Raw genomic sequence first — 19,653 nt, forward strand, 5'->3', positions numbered from 1 at the left:
ACCCTCCACACTCTCAGGAGGCTGAGAGGGGCAGTGTAACTCAACTTATTTTAATATCACCACCCAGGAATTATTCTGGTCAGTTACCACCCACAAGGGCAGTTCAACAAAGGGGGTTAGTTCCAGACAGGCCATCACAGTCAGATCTCACAGAATGTGTGTTTTATGGAGTCAAGTAGTGTTTAGGTTTGAATATTAATTTTATGGACAAGAGGCTGGTGTCAATCTTCTTGGGTATGGAGTGAGATGCAGGGCAGGCTTTTTCTTACACAAATTTTTTATTGGGATATATTCATTATATGGGGGGGATCATAGCGACAATTTCAATTAGACATATATTGTAAATTATTCACATTGTCCCCCATTGTTTCTCCCTCAACACCCTCCCCACCCACTTAAAGCAATAGCAAGAAGTTTCTTAGTTCTGTTTCATATAGGTATATGAAGTCCATCAACCATATACCCTCACCTTCATCTCCTTCCTTCACCCTCCCCCTCCAAGTAGTCACCCCCCACACACACTGTGCATATTTTGCAGTCCTGTCCTTCATTATTAATATTTAGGCTGATGTTCAAAGGGATTTCTCAATGTGTCCCCACTGTGAGTCTGCTTTACTTTGGTCAGTTCAACCCCTTCCGTTGCTCTCCCTTACCGCTTCCCTCCCACCACCATTATTCAACAGCTCAGTTCATCCCCTTCCATTGTTCTCCCTACACTTACCTCCCACCCCCATTATTCAACAGCTTTCAGTACACATCCTTATATCCTCTACCTGCACATCTTATGTTATGTGATATTACTGATGCTCTATCATTATCTTTTCCTCTCCCTACTTCCCCGAGTTCCAAAGAGCAGTTTCACTATTGCAAACATGTTCTACATATGAGTTTGTCTATGATCATGCTTGTTTTTGTGTATACGTTTATCTTTGGATCTATCTTCTATGTATGAGAGAAAACATCCAGCCTTTGTCTTTCTGAACCTGGCTGACTTCACTCAACGTGATGTCCTCCAATTGCATCCATTTACTGTCAAACCACATGTCATTATTCCTTATGGCTGAGTAATACTCCATTGTGTATATATACCACATTTTGTCGATCCATTCATCAGTTGTAGGGCATCTGGGTTGTTTCCATAGTTTGGCTATTGTGAATAATGGTGCGATGAACATTGGTGTATGGGTGTGTCTCTATTGTAGCCTGTCTTATGTTCATTTGGGCTTTGAGGGGTGAGGTTCCTCAGCCACCCTTTGGGCTATGTTTTCCCCAGGTTTCTGCACATCTCATGTGATGTGCACACCATCAGTTCCCACCATGACAGGACAAAGTGACAGGCTTTAAATATAACCATCCTTCTGTCATACTTTCACTTGATACCATATGACAAGAGCAATATTTGACACAGGAAATTTCAAACCAAATGTCACTCGACCCACAAATGTGACTTTTAATATGTGAGCTTTTAATAATCTGAAAAAAAAATCAAAATGGTGATGAAGTGGAATTGATCAAACTAGACTTAATCTTTTCAAGAAGTTGGGTGTTCTCAACAATTATGGAAAAATAACTCTGGTTCTATCAGAAGTGACAGGTGAGATACACTAGGGGAAATGTGCTTGAACATGGAGGATGTGACAAAGAAATGCAAGATGGGGAAAATAATCTCCTCTAAAGAACAGAGAACACAATGCTGCAATGCTTAGGCTTGCTCCAAACTGCAGAGCAGGTGAACACCAGAGCCAGGCAGTGCCCACAGCCCTCCTAGAAAATACCCTCCCATCACCTGCAGCATGAGCACAAGAAGCCTCCCTCTTCTTCCCTAGACTCTCTATCCAGGGCTGCAGGGCAGCACCTCACGCCCACATATCTCATCAGTGTCCATCACTCACCACCATGCCTGGCCAGCAGTTCCCAGCAATGCATGGTGTCCAGTGCAGGACAGGGCTTAGCAAGCATGTCTACATGGGCAGATATGGAGGGCAAAGGACAGAACTACCTCTGTTCTCCCACCTGTCCTGCCAAGAAGGCAGGTAGAAACCACCCAAGTATCTGGATCAGGTGGTGCACAGACAACAGGACATACATACAAGCATACCTGGACCCGGGTGATATGTAGGTATAGGACACAGGCTACCAGGAAGCAGATTGAAAACACCAGCAGGAGCAGGACAGCCACACTCCTGGGGACAGAGGACACCAGGTCACTGTAGGGCGGGGGCCAGGTAAGGTGGACCCAAGAGATACCTAAAAGTCAGTCCCTCCTCCCCTTGCCTCATGTCCCCAGAACCCCAGGAGGAAGCATTATAATGAACCCCTGCCTGCCTCAGGTCCCTGGAGACTTCTCACCTTTGGTTCTTTTCTAGGGGAAAACACCCAGGGACTCCCAAGTAAGGTTGTTTCCCAAGTTCAACCACATTTATACTACCCCATCCCCAACCCAAGATCTAGCCTAGGCTTGGGGAGGGGGTGGTCACATGACTTTCTGGAAGCCTGTTCTTCCTGATCAAATGGCAGGAGCTGCCCACTTTTGTCCTGCTGGCTCTGTCTGGGAAGGGCATTTCTAGGAAAAGCTTAGTCCCCAAACAGAGCCCTAGGGCAGATGGCCATGCTCACAGTGTCTGTGTTTGTCCTACAGCTGAGACCCCCATCCTCAGTAGGCATGAGGGAGCTCCTATGTGCTTCCTGGAAACTCAAAAGAGGTGCTGTACCCCATAGGAAGGTTTTATTAAGAAACAGGTATGTCCAGAAGAAAAGTTACAAGTAGAGGTTTTCCGGTGTCGCCCTTGCCCCAAATCAAAAGCTTCCCAGCTCACATGGGCTTATAGGACAATTAAATGTTATTAAAATTACTCTTTTTTTTTCCTTTTCAGAGCCCACTTTTTTTCATTTTAATGTTTCTGAAAAATGCTGTAGACCCACAAACTAAAGAGAGTATTGGTGACACTCTTGGTTTCCCCTCAAAAGCTACTTTCAAGGCAATGTTGTGAGTTTTTTGAGGGGATGGAAAAACTACATATGTCTCAGAACTCATTAAATTCAAAATTCAAAATCTGCAGTGTCCAGTCCTAGGCTGGACGCCATCCAGGCTCACTAAAGAACCAGCTTGAGTAAGTGGAAGGCTAAAAAGTGACCAATGTATTCCCCAAATGCCAGGTGCAATGAGAGAGCCAACCTTGAACATGAGAAGGACACATGGTCGCCTACCCCAGGGAGCTGGAATTCTCAGTCACCTTCCCATGTCATTGATCAGAAGAGGGACAGCACTTACTGTGGGATTACCAGAAGGTAGACAAGGCCAAATAAGGCAGCCATGATGAGGGCGAGGACAACAGCGCTGGTGAAATACTCATCCTGAAGCTGGTGGTACTACAAGAAAGAGGCATAAAGAATGAAATTTTGCTGTTTGCAGGTAAATGGGTGGAACTGGAGAACATCATCTTAAGTGAAGTTAGCCAGACTCAGAAAGACAAAGGCCACATGTTTTCTCTCATATGTAGAATATAGACCTAATATAAATACAAAAATATTATGAAAATCAGGTCAAGGCTAAGGGGAGATCACTGATGGGAGAAGGAAGGTAAAAGAAGGAAGTTCAGAAGGTGAATATGGTTGATGTACTTTCTATATAAGAATGAATATAGAATTTTTAAACCTGTTGAAATCACCATAAGAAGGGGACTAAGGTAGAAAGGAGAAAAATAGAGGAGCTTTACCAATTTGGGTTACACTACATATACACATGGAAATGTCACAAGGAAACTCCCTGTGTAGATATCCTAAACAAATAAAAATGCCTTTTTTTTTTCTAAAAAAAGGACAGAAACATAAATCAGTTCCTATCTGGGGGTTGGTATAGAGAGAGGCGGGAGGATATAAGGAAAGGGTGTAGGAGGGTGAACATGGTAGAATATTATGTACCCATGTATGAAAATGGAAAAATGAGGCCTGTTGAAACTATTCCAGGAAGGGGGGAGGGGATAAAGGAGAATGATGGAGGGGGTGGATTCAATTATGATCTATTGTAAGAACTTTTATAAATGTCACAATGTACTCTTGGTACAAGAATAATTTTAAAAGAGAGCGAGAGAGAAACAAAGACAGAGAGAGAGAGAGAGAGATTGATCAACCCATCAGAGCCATTAGCTTCCAGGACACACAGAGCCTTCCCCTGAGGACAGCTGGGAAGATTAGGCTGGAGTCACTCACTTACCTTTTGCTCCCGTTCTACGTGCTTGTACTTTAGGGTGAAGAAATTCAGATCTGCCATCTCTAGCTCTGTCTGGCGGGCTTCCAGGAGGCGGCTGATGTACCTGTTGACACGTGTGCCCGGAGTGGTGTAGACCACGTTGGTAGAGAAAGAGGAGCGGTTTCTGAGTTTTTCCGAGGCTGTTCTCAATGCCCTCCGCTAGCCATCATGGAAACAAGGAAATAAGATCAAAGTCTCCACTTTATAAAGATAGGCCCCTCTGCATGCCCTCCAGCCTGCATTCTTGTGTGCTGCAGCTTAGGCTGTGCTCAAGGATCTGAGACACCACCATGGTGCTTCCCCCTGCTGGTCCAAGGTAGCAGGCAAGTGTTTCTTGCTTTTGGCTGGAGTTGCCATGGTCTGTAATGTGGTGATAGGGTACCTATGACAGCCCTTTGGCGACTGTGGCAGGATTCAACACATGTGCAGTGGGGAGCAGTGCCCAGGATGGCCTGAATTCACAGTCCACGCATGCAGGAAAGGATGCCCAAGGTTACACAGGCAGGAGTTTCTCCCCCTCCTCCCAGTAGGGAGAATCACAGCAAGAGAAGAGACCTCACCAGTGTCTCACTGTGGCCAGCATGAAGGAAACAGAGCAGAGCCCCAACTCCAAGGCCTTCATGCATCACTGAGGGGTACAATAAGACACCAGCTTCCCAAAGGAAAATGGCATCTAATTTGAAGCCATCTGCTGTGAATTCGTTAATTACCAGGGCTTCACAAGCAGAGCCTCTGGTGCTTACCACGTTTTAGGAGAAAACAAGGTATTAAAAAGAGGCTCTGATGTGGTTCCAGAAGAGATGTAATAACACTTTTCTCTTTTATTCTAACCAAATGGGAAAACTCTGACAACATGTGGAAACCAAGACTATGAAAGGTGGAAAGAAGTAGGGGGGGGGGGGCTTCAGGAACTTTAGGACTATGTGACAGGGGTTTCTTTTCTTATCTACCATAAGCCAGAAACTAGTGAAATCCAGGACCTGGAAATACCAATGGGTGAAGAGAAAATTGGTAAAAGCCACCAAGAAAAACTTGTTCTCTCTTGGTCAAAGGACCAGGAATGGACAGTTCAGAAAAAGAGAAAACTTTTAGACAATAACCACCCTACTCTCCACAAACAGAAGAATCTGCACCTCACCTCAACTCAGCCACCAAAGGTCACACAGAGGCCCTGGCTCCAGCCTTTTGAGCTGTGAGGACACACAGCTATGCTCCCCCTGAGACAGTGGTGGACAGCTGAACAGAGTGATGGTGTCCATTTCCAGGCCATGGTAATGAACCCTTTAACTTGTGTGGTCGCTGGTGGTCTAATGGGAACCTGAGCTTCTGCATGTGTCCTACAATGATGTCTTTGAGGACAAGTGTGTAACCTGGACTTCCACCCCCACCTGGCAGCAACAAGATGGTAACCCTACTCCACTTCATAAAGTCAGAGAAACACTGTGGGATACAGGCATATCAGAGGAGAAAACACCAGACAGATTATCTTAATACATACTCAAAAATATTTCTGAAAGAAAAAAGGTGGGCTTAGGGAGTAGCTCAAGAGGTAGAGTACCTGTCTAGTTAGCAGGAAGCCTGGAGTTGAAACCCTAGTACTTCCTATAAAAAGAAAGAAAGAAAGGAGGGAGGGAGGGAAAGAGAAGGAGAGAGGAAAGAAGGAAGGAGAGGAGAGAAGAGAGGAAGGTAAAGAAGAGGGAAGGGAAGAAAGGCGAGACGGAGGGAACAAGAGTGATAGAAAGAAAGAAAGGGAGGGAGGGAGAGATGAAGGAAGGTAGGAAGGGAAGGAGGAAGAGAGAGTGAAAGAAAGAAAAGAAAGAACAAAGGAGAGAAAAAAGAAAGGAGAGAAAGAAACAAAGGGAAAGAGAGAAACAAAGAAAGAGAAGGAAGAGGAGAAAGGTAAACACTAACTCACATGGATGTCTTTAAAATTATTAAGCATATTACACAACTCCTAGCTCAAAGTACCACAATTAGAGATTACTTATTTTAACTATTAAATCAAAAATGAAAATAATGTCCACCATTATTTCTATCATTTAATTTAATACTGGATGGAAAAAAAAGCATATTTATTACAATTTATACTACATATTATTGCAGATCAAGATAAGCCCAGAGAATCAAGTAAAAAGTTTCAACTAGGATGAGCCAAACAACTTCAATTTTATCTTCAATGAATTTAGACAGATCCTGTAGAGAACATAAAGCCTCACTGAACAAGCCACAAAGTTTGTCTGTACTTTGGGTGTACTGCAGTTTAGAATCAGTGAGCTCCCAGACATCTGGACTGTTGGCTACCGCTAACACCAGGACACTGTCTATATGGACAGGACTGATAAGGCATACAGCCAAGAAATGCCCAAAATGGCGACACTCATGCTAAAACATGATGACATCTAGAGCATCCTGCCAAGGATGCCTACCTAGGTTACACCCAAAGTGTAACCAATCAGCAGAGGACTAAATGACATAAGAGGTGAACACCATGGAGGACAAAGATATATAAAAAGGGCATCTGCTGAGGACTTGGCAGAGTGCGCTTTCCAAAGTCCTCTGACACTCACAAGCAATGTAAGCCAGCATCAAGGGACTCTCTCCTACATGCACCTCTCCTGGCCAGAGGATGTCTCTCTCCAGAGTAAGGGAGGTCTTGCCGTATAGTAACTCTCCCTCCCAAGTAGATCAAGGTCTGGGCAATCTCACCCCAAATGAACTGACTACTTGGTGGAGCTCCCTTATGGGAAGGAGGATGAAGTCCTATTCAAGATAGATATATTGCCAATTATCTTTATAAAACTAATCCTGGGCTGTGTTTAAACAAAAGGTCCAGGAGACAGGGCAGGTGAGATGCTAGGTGGATGAGAAACAGAAGGGAAGGCCCAGTGTAGAACAGTACTGGGCAGTGCTGGACACCCTGTTGGTGTGGTTTCCTCATCCCACAGGCAGGAGAGAGCAGGTCCAGTGCTTGAGAGAGTATGGCTTGGCAACAGCTGTCCAGATTAAAATAGACACTCCATTAGCCCAGCAATTACACTACTAATACCCCAGGCTATCCTTGTACCCTTGAATAAGATGTTCACTCAAGAGGATGTCCCCAGAGCCCATTGGTATGACGACATAATCTAGAAATGAAGTCCATGTCTACCAACCAGCCAGTATGAGGTCAGGCTTGTGCCCACCCCTGAGGGCCATTCAGTCACAGAGAAGTGACCAGGACCTGTGTGCCTCCAAATACCTCAGTCTGTCAGGACTGAAAGGACCATGTATAGCACAAAACACTCAACTCCAACCTGCATTTACCACCTGCTTTTTTAATCCAGAAAAAAAAACCCTACAAAATGGTAATCATTTTGAAAACCATGTTAGGATCAGGACCCCTCCCTCAACTCTGGCAGGCAGCTTATTGGAAACACCCCATCACTTACTGGAAGGACCACACTTAGCCTCAAGGGAATGACAAACTCTTATCTCACCAGGGGTCCAATCTACCTAATTACCACTTATCTCCCATAGCTTCCTCCTCACAACTGTTAATCCTGAGAACCCAGCTAAACTTCCCCTTCAGACCCCTCCCCTCTATGTACTCCAAGTCTGTGAATGGGCAGTTCTGGCTTTGGCTAGGTTTCTTCCAGAAGAAACCCTGTGCTGGCCTTTGAGCCATTTCCTGGCTGTGTATTCTGTGCCTCTTTCAGTCTAACAGGTACATGTTGCTTTGAGTTTTCTTATCAGTAAGCTTAGCACTGAAATATGACAAGGACAAAAGTAACACTAAAAACAAAAAGAGACACATGGACAGACAGAATGGGGGGTTCGTTGGGTATACAAATGAGGGGAATGCATGTGCTTCAGGTGTCAGGAAAGAATTGAGAGGTTCCCATGTTGGCTGTGCCCAGCGATGGCTAGTCCCTCACCTGATAGGCACAGTTGGTGACAAGCCTTACAACTCCTAATCAATGACATTCCCACAACTCACTCTACAGAATGAACACAATAGGAATGAACTTTTTTTTTAAAGCATGTTAAATTATGTTTATTTTGCTAATTTATTAACTTTTATCTGCTAAATAGCAGTAATACTGTGAATACTAAGTACACGAAACTCTCCTGCATTAATTTAATTTCAAAAATATCCTATGAGACAGGAAACATTATACCCATTTTACAGATGAGCAATTGGAGTCACCAAGATGTTGAGTCACTTCTTTTTAGCCCAGGTGTCTTTATTGTAACCTGACTTACGTTCCTTCGGATATATGCCTAGGAGTGGAATCGCTGGATCATAAGGTAGTACTATTTTTAGTTTTCTGAGGAGCCTCCATACTGTTTTCCATAGTACTTATATTAATTTACACTCCTGCCAGTAGTGCAGGAGGGTTCCTTTATCCCCATCTCCTCACCAATATTTGTTGTTGTTTGTGTCTGGAAGATAGCCATTCTAACAGGAGTGATATGGAATATTAATGTGGTTTTGATTTGCATTTCCTTTATGGCCAAAGATGGTGAGCATTTCTTCTTATGTAATTTGGGCATTTGAACTTCTTCCTTTGAAAAAGCTCTGTGTTGTTCATTTGCCCAGAACTGTACTTTTATGACCAAACACTTCATTTAAAAGAAAAAACAGAAACACCCAAATATCCATGCAAAGTGATTACATAATGGCCTAGAAATCTATGTGATGATTGAAAAGTCAAATTTATGAGTAATATTTAACAATATAAGGAAGTCTTCATTGAAGAGGGATGATGGATGAACTGTGGCTGGGGTGGGCCAGAGCTCAGGCATCACTGCTAGATGGGTGCCGTGAGTGACAGGTGCACCCTGCACAGAGCACAGGCCTGTCTTCCATCACCCGTGTTTCTTCTTCCCACCTGTACCTCCAGTCCTGCCTTCTAGCAGTCCCAGCATTTATTTGATGGGTGAACCCAGAGCTGGGGTTAAGGATGGGGTAGGAGTGTACACTCCACCATGTAGGACCTTGGTATGGCTTTTGTGAATCAACATGTCCCTTTCTGTTTACAAAAGTGCTCAGACAGCCTCAAACTGCTCACTTTCTTGAAGTCCAGTGTTTTGGGGGACTGCTTATTTAGACGTGCAGGAGCCAAGATAGCAGGGTTGACCAGTAGGAGGCAGTATCACACAAGGGTCCAGTTTAGGGATGGGGGTCAGGATGCTATTAAAAGGAAGTCACTCACTAATCCTTGTTGGAATGCAGTGGGGTAGACTTGATTTAAGACTTTTGCAGTAATACAGGGAGCCCAGCCCAACAGTGGGGTCTTGGAGTTGGGAAGAGAGACTGGGCTCAGCTCTGGATACAACACAACAAGGGAGAGTCTACAGTCATGGAACAAGGTGGGGTCAGTGGGTAGGAAGTTACTCAGAGGCAACATTGGGGGTCAAGAGGATTCTGGGTAAGCTGACCTAACTGGGTTCTTGCTGGAGACAGGTTAGAGTTATTGTCCATCTTCTGGGAATGGCAGAGATTGAGGGCTCTGATCAGATATTGAAGATGAACAGATTCTTGCTAAACTGAGTAACAGAGTTCTTTGGTAAAACTGATTTTCATAAAGAAGTGCACAGATGGGCCTAGAAGAAGGTTCTGGAGCCTGAGTAAAGTTTGGTCAAGCAGAGAATCTTGGTCAATTCTGATGCCTCCTGGGTAGGGTCAACCTGCCCTTCACCCAGTGGCCTGTACATCCCTCTGGACATCTGGCTTCTTACCTGTTGCTAGGACAGCCATATTTGTGGCTCCTGATCTCACCCAAAGAGCCACCATCATCAATGTTTCAGGGCTGAGCTCCTACAATAATGCTCCCTCCAGGCCCCCAGTACATTTACCCCTGTTCTATTTGTTCTTTGGGTACTTTTCTGATTAAAGTGTTTATTGTAGAAAATATCAATAAATACAAAACAGTACATAAAAATGCAAGCCTGGCCCCAGGGCTCACGCCTGTAATCCTAGCTACTTGGGAGGCTGAGATCAGGAGGATCTAGGCTTGAGGCCAATCTGGGAAAATAGTTCACAAGACCCCATCTCCAAAATAACCAGAGCAAAATGGATTGGAGGTGCAGCTCAGGGGGTAGAGCACCTGCTTTGCAAACATGAAGCCCTGAGTTAAAACCCCAGTCGCACAAAAAAAAAAAGCAAATGACATTTGTCTATAATCCCACAACCCTACAAAAGACCTGACATTTTGCTCCTTTCAATTTCCTAAGCATGTCTGTCTAGAAATTTGTAAAGAATGTTCACTGGGTGCTGAACAGGGAGTTGGGTTGCTGGTTTCTTCTTCATCGGCCCACCCCAGTCACCGTCCATCATCACCCCTCAATGGCTCCCATGGTGGAGACACTACAAGCTCCCATTTGGGGCTTCTTTTCATTAGTCATGAGTAACAGCAAGGGGCCTGGACTGGGAACAGGTGACAATGGAGACATCAGAACAGCAAAGGATTTTCCATGGAAGTTGGGTTGACTCTCAGCATCTGTCCACAGGGAGACCTGGGGTCTGGGGGGAGGGGAGGAGCCTGGGCTACAGAGGCTGCTTATAGGGCAAAACGGCCAGAATCAGGCACTGTGGAAGACAAGGGGTCAGAGGTCAGAAATTGAGAACAAGAAGACAATTGTTTGGGCGGCATCAGCCAGTATAAAGAGAAGACCACCTGCAGGCAGAGAGCTCATGTGCAGACAAGGAGCTGTGACCAGCACAATGGGTGGATGGATGGATGGAGCACAGGAGGGAGGTGCTGGGGAGAGAGTGGCAGGCAGGTGGGTGGGTCCTGGTTCCAAGGTCCAGAAGTTCAGTGTGATATCCAGTCATTATGTCCACCTGGGGTAGAAGCTAGAGAGGTCCCAAGATGGGGTAGGGCCCAGGGTCCAGCCATGCCATCACAGACAATGGACCAGAGTCCACAAAAGGCAGAGTGATAAGAGAAGGGAGTGCAGTCTAGAAGGGTGCTTATATGTGTTGGCCCTGGAGAAGCAGACAGGCTTGATACAGAAGTGTCATCTGCCCAGGAGCAGATGGAGTTCAGGATCCTAAGCACATAGGTCAGGCTTGAGAGTGTGTGCAAGCTTTCCAGGAGGATTGAGGGACAGAGCAGCCAAAGACGAAATGGGGACACCACCACTCAGTGCCTCTAGGAGAGGCAGCAAGTGCAATTCTAGAAGCCCACATCTCAGACTGGCAGGTAAAAAGCTTGTGCACGTGGAAGCCAGACTGTGGTGGCCAAGGATGGATGGGAGTGAGAAATGTGGTTGAAACCCCAGCACTGGGGTGAAAGACGGGTGGGGATGCTATCCGGGGCCTGCCTACCCAGGCTGGGCATGAGGAACAGTGCAGGTGGTGAGGCTGGCAGTCAAGGAGGGTGGGGCTGAGGACTCGTGGTGGATTTCTGGGGGTATCAGTCATATAGATAGGCTATAGACTGCATGAGATGGGGCTGAAGGACCCTGAGCTCCTTCAAGCTTATGGAGCACTGGCGGGGAGGAGGGGCACCTACCGAACTGTCTAAACCTGAGCAGGGGCGGCAACCAGCCCACAGGTACCACTGTTCCATAAGGAGAGATGGCTCCCTCACTGCCTTGGTTTGCCAAACAGAGCTTAAATGTGAGTCACAGGCCAGCTCACTCTTGCCTGGAAGTTCCCTGGTTTCCAGAGTCTTATTCCACCTATGCCTCCCAGAAATTGAGCAAGAATGAGTTCCAAGGGCATCCTGGGCAGCCAGAAGCCCTGGCTGTCAGTCTGTCCTCTTGCCTCAGTCTCCGTAATAGCTCTGTGCTCACTATTCTTTTCTGATTTTGATTTCTGTTTTTTTTTTCTTTTTGGTTTTTTTTTATTGTGGAGTCTTTAAAATTGAATTTGTCATAATTTATTGCCTGAAAATGTCATTTGTCTCAATAACTGATTTTGGGGGACACACTTAAATTGTGCACCTGACTCACTCTATCCTTGTTCTAGCTCTGTTGGGAAGCTGGTGGGGGGGTGGTGTCCCTGTACTGGGAGAGGAAGACAAAGATTAAATCTGGCAATATGGAAAACAGCAGACTAAAATTCTATTGCTGCGAAGTTGGAGTAAAAGCTTTAAAATACACAGTTTTTAAAATGCATAATTGAATGGGAAGAAAGTAAAGGAAACTGTCAGAGGCCAGAATCATTCAAGCAGGTAGGAGTGCAGACAGGGCTCTGTCTGTCCTGAGGGCATGGCAATCTCAGGATACCACCCTCTGGAGTATACTGTGTTTCTCAGGGAACACTCACAATGCCACAGTGAAAAGCTAGACCCTGAAAGAGGCAAGAATCCCAGACCCCATTGCTCCATCTTCAGCAGACAATAAATACCTAGGAAGCACCTTTATGACAGATAAAGAGGCTTACCTGTCTTGGACCTATTCTGAATGGAGCAGGGAACCCCTTGGGAGCATGTGTACCTCCCCTGATCCCAGCCAAAATTCCTCCTACTTGGGACATCTAAAACCCAGAAACCAAGCATTTAGTATAAAGAAGCCCCCAGCTGCCTGGTAGGTATAAAAACCAAACTTCTTTGATGGAATCCACCATGAATGGAGTTCTGATTGAATTACCAGATAAAGTTCTAGCAAAGATGAGCTCACACAGACAAATCCTTGTGTGTGTGATGAGCCATGAATGAGATGCAGGAGAACCTAGCTTTATCCTGAGAAGCCTACAAACTACAGCAAGAAGTGACTTTAAAAGGCATAAACCCAAAGAGAAATGTATGCACAAATATAAACATAATCACATAGATGGATGGATGGATGGACAGAGATGGACAGATACATAGATGACAGATAGATAGATAGATAGATGGATAGTTATAGGACATGTTTATAATAATTGACTGTTTTTTGTTTGTTTTCATTTTATTAGGATATATTTGTTGCACAGGGGGGTTCATTGTGACAATCCAAACAGGCTTATATTGTGCATTGTCTAGATCACCCCCTCCATCACCTCCCCCTCCCCAACATTTAAAGAAATTGCAAGAGGTTTCTTTGTTCTGTTCCATATAAATATATGAAGTGCATCCACCATATTCCCTCACCTTCACCTTCATCCACCCACTCCCTCCCACAAGTGCCCCCCACACACTGTACCTGTTTTACAGTCGTCTTTCATTATTAGTTTCAAAGTCAATGTTCGAAGGCATTTCTCAACGTACCCCCGCTATGGGGTACGTATGTTGTAGGGTATGTTGTCGATACTTTGACTTTACTGTGGTCAGTTCACCCTTTCCATTGCTCTCCCTCACCCCTTCGCTCCCCCCCTCATTATTCAACAGCTTTCAGTACACATCCTCATGTCCTCTACCTGCACAGATGTGATGTTTTATGATATTACTGACGCTCTATCATTCTTTTTTCCTTTCCTTCCTCCCCCAAGTTCCACAGAGCAGCTCCACTGTTACAAACAAGTTAATAGTGGGACTTTGGAGGGGACTTGGGGGAGGAGAGAGAAGAAAAGAGAAGGATAGTGTGAACAATATAGAAATACATCGCACCTGTGTAGGAAGATGACAAAACAAAACACTCTGAAAGCTGTTGAATAATGGGGCTGGGGGAAGGATAAGGGAGAGTAATCCTTCTAACCAGAAGGATTAAAATACAATATATCCATTGGTGAAATACCATGGTAAAACCCCACTGAACAATGAATATCCATTTAAAACTGAAGAACAGGCATGTAAAATAGGTACTGTGGTGGGGGATCAGTGGGAGGGGGAGGCTGAATGGAGGGGTTAAAGGAGGGTGAATGTGGTGGATGTACTTTATATACTTGTATGAAATAGGTCAATGAAACCAGATGAAATCATTTTAAGTAGGGAAAAGGGGGTGAAGGAGAGTGATGTTGGGGGTGAATCTAACCCAGGTACACTGTAAGCATTTATGGAAATGTCACAATGAAACTCCCCCACACATTTAAAAACATTTAAAAATGTTTTTTTTAAAGGCACAATACCAACAAAGTCCAGGAAAAAGAAGGCAGAAAAAACAGCAACAGAAACTAAGGCAATGACAATGCAGACCCCAGAGGGCTGGACCCAAGCTGGCAGTGGAGGAGCTAGGCCTACTCAGGCCCAAGTGCAGGAAGCTGCAGTTGCTCTGGTGGAAGGCTGTCCAGGAGGTGGTGGTAGAGCCCTGGAGTTTACCCCAAGCTCTTTAACACAGCTCTCCTGAGCCCTGAGCGCACCAATGCAGTCTTTTCTGGGGGCATGTGGGGGGAGGGGGAATCAAGGTCTCTGACCCAGAGTAGACAGAAGCCCAAGTGGTTGAAGTGAAGACGGAAACACCTGTAACCCCCTCAGCAGATTAGAACAATCACAGATGACCCTGAGCAACCCAAGAAGACCAAAAGCAAATGGTGGTGCCCACAAGAAAGCCTAAAGAGGGTAGCACTCACCATCCTCAGTACTTCCCATCAGCTAAACAATTCCAGTGTTAATCAAGAACAAAACAGGAAGGGTTTACACATCTATGGAAGACGGAATTAGAAATGGAGTCAAACAAGTCAAAAAAAAAAGTCTACTCAGAGAAAATAGAGAGGTTTCTGGAACAAGAATATATGTCTCCGTGAGATGAACAGAAAAAATACATCCTGGATATGGGAACAGAATTTCATGAGAAGTAGGCAGAAACTGAAAGGGGAGGGAAGGGGACGGGAGGGAAGGGGAAGGCGAGAGGAGGTGAGGAAAATAGACCATTTCAGAAGGTCTAATGAACAGGTATATAGAGGACAAAAATTAACAAAATCTGCATGTTTCCAGAGGTGGATCCTCTGAGTCCATGGGGTGTTGTCCCAAAGTATAAAGAGAAAGACCCAAGTCAAAGCACACATCAAAGAGCAGGTTCATCAACAACAGGCATCCCAAGAGCAAGAACACCAGGAAGTGTCACATCAAAGGGCTGAGAACTGAATGACTCTGAGCACCTCAGGAGTGACTCTGGAAGCCAGAACACAGCAAGCGAAATGTCAAGAGAAAGAAAGATGATGGCCAACTGCAATGGACTGAATATCTGTGTCCCCCAAAACCCATGTGATGAAATTCTATCCCCCAGTATGATAGTTTTAGGATGTGGGAACCCAGGGAGTGACTTGGTTTAGTTATGGTCCTGATGGGACTATGCCTTTATAGGGAAAGGAAGAGACACTAGGGCCTTTTGTCTCTCTGTGATGTGAGGACACAGAAGAAGACAGTGTCTGAAAGCTAAGGACAGACCAGCCCTGCAAACACCTTGGACTTTTAGACTCCAGCACTTGTGGAAGAATGAATGTCTGCAGTTTAAGCTGCCTAAGTTGGGATTTTTGTTTTGACAGACTGTGTAGACTAACAATGCCCAAACATAGACCTCAACACTCCTCTCCAGCATGAGGGGCTGTAAAGACCCCTTTACACCCACAGGACCCCCAAGGTCACCTCTTTTTCCCCTTCCATTATCAGCTGCCAGAGTCCCTGATCCATCAAAAAGAGAGAATGAACCAAGGGAAAGGAGACCATGTCATATGAGAGACAAGAGGTTAACCACAGGAGAGAGACAAGGCCGGAGAAGTCCCCAAAGGTAGAAAGGGTCAGCCTTGGAGGACAGTTGAGCTGACCCTCAAATGGCCAAGACCTTGGACTAGAAGGATTACCTCAAGTAGCTTAGACAACTCATGGAGAATGTTAGATTGAACATGTATAAAATGTAGAATGGAAAGATGTACAAAAAATAGTACAAAATAATATAAAGATGTGTGTAGGAAGGACAAAGTATCTTGGCTCTGGACAGCATTTACAAGGAATGGAAGGGATGTGACAGAGACCAAGCCACCGTCCACTCCTGCACAGCAGTGGCCCGCCATTCCTACCTTGTCATCGTCCTCACAAGTCATGACATTGGAGAAGGGGATCTCAGCTTTGAACATCTTCCGACAGTGCATGAGCTGCACCAGCAGGTAGCAGACAGTCTTGAACTTCATCCTCTTGGCCGGCTTTATATCTGAGAGAATCAGGCCTGGGAATATCTGTCCAAACAATGAGCTGTTGATGAGACATATCTTGCCATTCAGGCTAGAAGCATGACCCTAATGGCAAGATCCCCAGGGCTTTGGGATCTGTTTGCTTATTGCCTACTGTGAGGGGAACTCTGCTAGGAACCGCAATGACCAAAAAAACCTCATATCAGGTTCCTGAATATCCAACTCCCAAATCGCACCCAATGCCTCTGAAAACCAAGGGTTAGGCATCAAATACCAGGCAGAATGGAGAGAGGTTTGGAACACTGGTCAGGAAAGGATCACCAGTACTTTGTGACTTCTGTTACCCCATCAAGGTCTCAGTATGTTCCACTCTACTGGGAAAGAGGCCATAGGCCTGGAGTTGGGTGGTAGTAGAGTCAGCACCTGATGATGCTAAGGGCCCCACACCTCACAGACTTTGTGTCCTGGGCTCTGATCTGTACCATGGACAAATATCACTCATCCACCCCCTTGGGTCTTTTCAAGACCATAGTGAAGAGGGACCCTAAGAAAATCCTACAGATAAATACACAGTTATCATTCTTGCTGGTCTCCCATCATTCTGATGTGAGAAGAAAGCTCTGCTCCCCACAGCAGTTGTGACCCTATCTCTTCTCCTCCCCAGGACACAGCCTGATCTGGAGCCACCCCTTTCTTGTCACCCTCACCACTTCCCACTTTCACTTCCACTGGCCATACAGGCAGGTGTGAAGTGTGTAATTTTAAAAGAGAACATCCTCCTGCTTTTTGGTATTCTTTCCTCTTCACTATCCAAAGTTCTCCAAACAGGGGGCTGCATGCTCTTTTGACCTCATGGCCACTCATCCTCAATCACAGGACCCCAACGCTGTGGCGACATGACCCAGCCTGGAGGCTCTTCTTTCCTCAGGATGAGTCCCCTGACTCTTGCCCCGTCAGCCCTCATCCTTGGTGGACCATTCCAGGTGGTTAGTCAAGGAATCCCTCTAATCTAAGGACTCCAGATCTACATACCAGTTTCTCCCAGGCGACTGGAGCTGCCCTTAGGGACCATCCCACCCTCTATTCAGTCCCTCCCATCTCCCACCAGGCTTGTGAAGACTACAATGACAATAGGGAGCCCAGCTGGGGAAAAGGGGTGACAGTGAGAGCTCTGGGAGCTAGGAGGGCATAGCCCTGCTCAGCCTCACTTCCCCCAGAACCTTGGATGGGCAATGGCCAATGTCAGGTTAGAAACAGCCCTCAACACAACTGCCCAGTGGTGTCCAAAAGTGAGGGCCATCTCCAAAGAGGCCCAGCCAGGCAAGCTGTATGCAGACCAGATTCCTAAAGTGGTGGTGGACAATGGTGACATTCAGTAATGGAAACTGCCCAGGGACACCAGACTTTATTTACTTAAGTATATCAAATTTTTCTTAAAAGAAAAAAACCCACAGAAGTGGCTCTAGTCCTTCACCTGAGCCTCCATTTTTCACCTGAGCCTGTGTCCTCATCTGAGCCTTTACCCTCACCTGAGCCCACACCTGAGCCTCCACTCACACCTGAACCTCCACCCGCACCTGAGCCTCCATCCACACCTGAACCCTGGAAGCTACTCTGTGACCTTCAATCATAATCAGATCACTTTTCTCTAGGGTGAACTGAAGTGTCCCACACAAGGTGAACCCAAGCCCTGTGTGCACAGCCCCCCTAGGTTCACAGAACTCTTTACCCCTGACCCCCTGCACAAGTTCATGCCCATTTTCCTGAGGAATGAAGCAGTGAACGTCTAGGAAGGGGAAGCAGGACAGGTGGTCCAGCCCCAAGACATCCCCAAATCTCCAGCTGGGGTCTCCCCTCTCCTTTGACTGGCCCCCCTGTCCTGCTTGCAAGAAGCAAAGTCCCGGGCCCAGTGTTAGTGCAACACCCTCCCTGTTATAGCAAGTGATGGGAGGAGTAGGTGAGAGCAAAACTCTGCCCAAATGAGGCCGTTTAAGGACCAATAAAATGGGAGGGGGGATCCTGGATGCCCACCTTTCTCCGATGGGATGGCACAATGAAGAAGGTCTCGATGTTGTGAGTTTTCAGGAAGCTGTTCCTCTCATGCCCGTGACCTGGCTCTACCTCATAGTCCCCATTCAAGCACGCAAGGGTTGTCTTTGTGATGTGAACCTTCCTACGAGGAAAACATGCAGAGATGTGTGTGGAGTGCTGAGCCCTGCTGCTCAGGCTCCCAACAGATCCTCACTGGGCCCATGACAGAGGCTTCCTTGTCCAGGGCAAGACTGCAGAGGAGCGTTCACGTTCCCTGTGCATGCCCCAGGTGCACTCCTGCACAGGAGAAAGAAGAGAGGCCCAGGGTAAAACATGCCCAGGAGGGCACAGCAGGAGTAGCTGAATCAAGAAAAAAACCACAGGAACCAAAGGGAAGAAAAATATGTCAGAAGGACACAATAGAGAAAACAAGAACAGGAAAAGCAGGGTGAAGGGAGGAAGAGAAAGGGAAGAGGAGAAAAAGGGGGTACTTCCTCCAGTGTGTAGGCTAGCCCAGTCTGCAGTGACAGGTCAGGGCTGGTTGATAGCCAGTGAGGTGGACATCAGGCAGTGGGAAGTGGTGTGTGTGTGAGGCCCAAGGACAGGAGAATCCCTTGGAAAAAAACACAAACCCAAGGAAGTGAATGAAACACCTGTAGCCTCTGCTCCTTAGCCAAGTCCAATCACATGGACTTAGACTTTTTTTGGGGGGGCGGGGAGGCACTGTGATTTGAACCCAGGACTTCATACTTGCTAGGCAGGTGCTCTTACCACTTGAGCCACTCCACCAGCGGCACATGGACTTAAGAGGCCAAAAAGTAGGCTCCCTGGGTTCCAAACCATCCTTGCCAATCTGATTCTTCCTGGACAATTAGACTTCCCTCAAGTTCAAGATTAAACTCTACAGCTGGCTGAGGATGAAAACAGGGAGACCCCACTGTGGTGATGACAGGGTTTGAAGGACAGACCTCCCAAACTCACAGGGATTCCAGGAGGGAGGACAGGACAGTCAGCAGTGGCCTCTCCCAGCAGTGGCTGCCTTATGATCCTTAGAGATAGGGCAACAGAGAGAGGGAGCTGCCAGCTGCCAGAGGGGTTCTGAAGTCACACACTTTCCATGTACATGTTTGAGAAAATGAAAGCAAACTGTAGAATGGATAAGAAGCCACGAGGGTGGCAGGTGCAGCAGATGAAGGTCCCTTTACATATTCGGTCTTCTCATCCGACCTAGGCATTCTGCACACATGCACAGGGCCTTGGCTAGTGCCAGGGAGGGCAGAAGTGGGCTGGGCAGGACCACCCACCCCACAACACAGGAGTGCACAGTGCCAGGTGCAGCAGGGACAGGCCAGGATGCCCTGAGGTCTTGAAGTAAAGGGTCAGATTAGAACCTGGCACA

General features: G+C 46.3%; 1 protein-coding gene across 1 annotated transcript in view; it reads right to left on the minus strand.

The window, feature by feature from the left end:
• Positions 1 to 19,653, minus strand: part of Adcy1 (adenylate cyclase 1) — a 141,219-nt gene that overhangs the window by 43,442 nt on the left and 78,124 nt on the right. The window contains exons 7-11 of the mRNA XM_020177063.2: positions 18,255 to 18,396; positions 16,113 to 16,268; positions 4,214 to 4,408; positions 3,272 to 3,369; positions 2,099 to 2,183 (exon numbers count right to left, since the gene is read on the minus strand). Of these exons, the coding sequence (XP_020032652.2) occupies positions 2,099 to 2,183; positions 3,272 to 3,369; positions 4,214 to 4,408; positions 16,113 to 16,268; positions 18,255 to 18,396 (676 nt within the window). The remainder of the gene's footprint in view (positions 1 to 2,098; positions 2,184 to 3,271; positions 3,370 to 4,213; positions 4,409 to 16,112; positions 16,269 to 18,254; positions 18,397 to 19,653) is intronic.

The sequence above is a fragment of the Castor canadensis genome, chromosome 2 (genome assembly GCF_047511655.1).
Source record: "Castor canadensis chromosome 2, mCasCan1.hap1v2, whole genome shotgun sequence".
Taxonomy (NCBI): Eukaryota; Metazoa; Chordata; class Mammalia; order Rodentia; family Castoridae; genus Castor; species Castor canadensis.